The 2,500-nt window shown below is 38.2% G+C and overlaps 1 protein-coding gene across 1 annotated transcript in view; it reads left to right on the top strand.

Moving 5' to 3' along the window:
• The window catches only part of LOC138032885 (general vesicular transport factor p115-like), a 47,678-nt gene that overhangs the window by 3,148 nt on the left and 42,030 nt on the right, over window positions 1–2,500 (top strand). Inside the window, exon 5 of the mRNA XM_068880591.1 lies at window positions 1,046–1,161. Coding sequence (XP_068736692.1) covers window positions 1,046–1,161 — 116 coding nt within the window. The remainder of the gene's footprint in view (window positions 1–1,045; window positions 1,162–2,500) is intronic.

Raw genomic sequence — 2,500 nt, forward strand, 5'->3', positions numbered from 1 at the left:
AAAATATATACGTTTAATTCATTATTGTTATTATTGTGGGTGCAGGGATGGCGCAGTGATGAGAGCACTTACATGTATGCCTCCCACCAATGTGGTCCAAGTTCGATTCCCAGACTCGGTGTCATAAGAGGGTTGAGCTTGTTAGTTCTCTATTCTGCACCGAGGGGTTTTTCTCTGGGTTAACTCCAGTTTTCCTCTCTTCTGAAAAACCAAAATTTGATTTATTTGCATTGATTTGTTAATTTCAATTTACAGTGTCCCTGATCAGTGCTCCAGTGCTAGAAGATTAGACGCTTAAATGAAGTTCCTTTCCTTTCCTTTCATTTGAACAGTACTATTGACCCTTCATTTGTTAATGGCAATTGTACATTGGACAAACTTCAAATGTACCCCTTGACCCATTGGCCCTTGGGAGTGAGACTTAACAAATTTTACTCAGTCTAACGCCAGACGATTTTGCTCGTCAACTGGGTGTGTCCTAGGGTGCCTGAAGAGTGAATGGGTTAACCAGTGTAAAAATTCCATGTACGTCCCCTCCCTAAACCTATTTACCCCTGGCAGTGAGACTAATCACTCCAAAGACCAATCAACATGTAGAAGACTCTCTATGGTGGTCAGATCTCTGGAAAAACATTTCCAGATTTTACTCTGTCTGAGGAGTCAATGGTTTAACCCATTGATGAGTAAAATCATCTGTTGTTAGACAGAGTAAAATCTATGAAGTCTCACTCTCAGGGGTCAATGGGTCAACCAGTCAAAAACTCTATGTACAACACGTATCCCCCCCCCCCCCCCCCCAGCCCATTTACCCCTGGGAATGTAATTTTGGGGAGAAAACTTTTTTCTGAGTACCTTGGGGAAAAATTAACGTCTCTGGGTACTGTAACAGTAGAGATTGAGAACCAACAAGCTCATCCCAAATGGCATCAAATCAGGGATTCAATCAAACCAGACTTGTTCGTGAAAGGTGAGCGACCTCACCTCTGAACCAAGTGTGCTCCTTAATTAGAACTAGCTTAATAAATATTTTTTTATATTTTTTCAGATGAAAGTGGTAAAGATCCTGGTCAAACTGCCTCAGACGCAGAACTGGGTGTTCAGTTTACAGAGATTTTCATTAAGAAAACTGATAATGTGACCTTGTTACTTGGACTTCTAGAGGTTATTCAAAGTGATTTGTTTATTACTTGTTGGTGGATTTTTGTTTTCTAACTATTAAAAGTTTGTTTGAAGTGTATACTGTATGTACACGCAATTTATTCTTTTGTTCCATAAACAATGCTGGAAAAGCAAAATTATGGTTATGACTAACAAAGGCACAAACACGTACATTGTATACGATACGCAATTTTAGACGCGTCAAAAAAAACGCATATACGCATATTGCGTGCGTTCATTTTGCGTCTGCGTTGTTCACTTACCTCCGAGCGGCACTGTACATAATTACATGTACATGTATACAGATGTAGGTTAACAACAAGAGGAGTGTGCATGTCTTGGCATGTTCTTGCATAAGCAACAATCCTTAATACAATGTAAATTTGTTTAGATATACCGGTACATGTACATACAGTGTTTCTTCTTACTTAACAAGTTTTTAGCACTTTGGCTTCACTCTCAATAATTTTGTGCCAATATGGCCAATTCCATAACATTTCAGTTGCAGAAACTGTGTGGAGAATTTTGGCCTTTGGTCATTTTGAACCCAGTAGTCACTTTTATTACATTGTACCTCAGGCCAATACTCCACAACACTGACCTTGCACTTAGTTAGTACAAAGTTGTTTTTCTTTACATGTATTATAGCATGACATTGTGTGGTACCTGAAGGATGTAAACATTTTTGTATCATACATTTGAAATGATTGCAAGAGTCAGTATCATGGTACATTGTAACCAGGGGTCAATTCAGTAAAAAAAGTACTCATGTACGTGTAGTTTTTCCTTATGTAAATTACGTGTAACGTGAATATGCTTGTAGACTACATGTGTAAGTTACAATTGCATGAGGTTAATTTGTTCTGAACCTGTTGACCCACTGCTGCACGTAAAATAAATGCTTCGACAAATTCACGTGAATTTTCAATTTCAAACAAACGCCATTCCTCAAAATTTCTAGACTGCCGAATAACTCTGTGTCTGAATGGTTATCAAAATTTTGAAGTATGTTTCCTGCAAGTGGTACGTTAGTTAAGCTTACAAAAAAACTCATGACTTTTAGTTTGCACTTGTAATAGTCCTATGAGGATTTTGCAGTTGTGTGCATAGTTGCCTGGCCTATGAATGAAAGTGAGGCTGAAGTTGACCTTGTTTTGATAGAAACCTCATTGCTTTTCCTGACAGTGTGTAAATTTTTCTTACTACAGTAATTAGCACAACAACACCATCATTAACATAAGAAAAAGACGGAGGTCTGTATTATTACAAGCTCTACACCAGCCTCACGTTCATTTAAAGGCCAGGTAACTAAGCACACAACTGTAAAGAGGTTTGTTAACAA

Source organism: Montipora capricornis, chromosome 14 (assembly GCF_036669925.1).
Source record: "Montipora capricornis isolate CH-2021 chromosome 14, ASM3666992v2, whole genome shotgun sequence".
NCBI lineage: Eukaryota > Metazoa > Cnidaria > Anthozoa > Scleractinia > Acroporidae > Montipora > Montipora capricornis.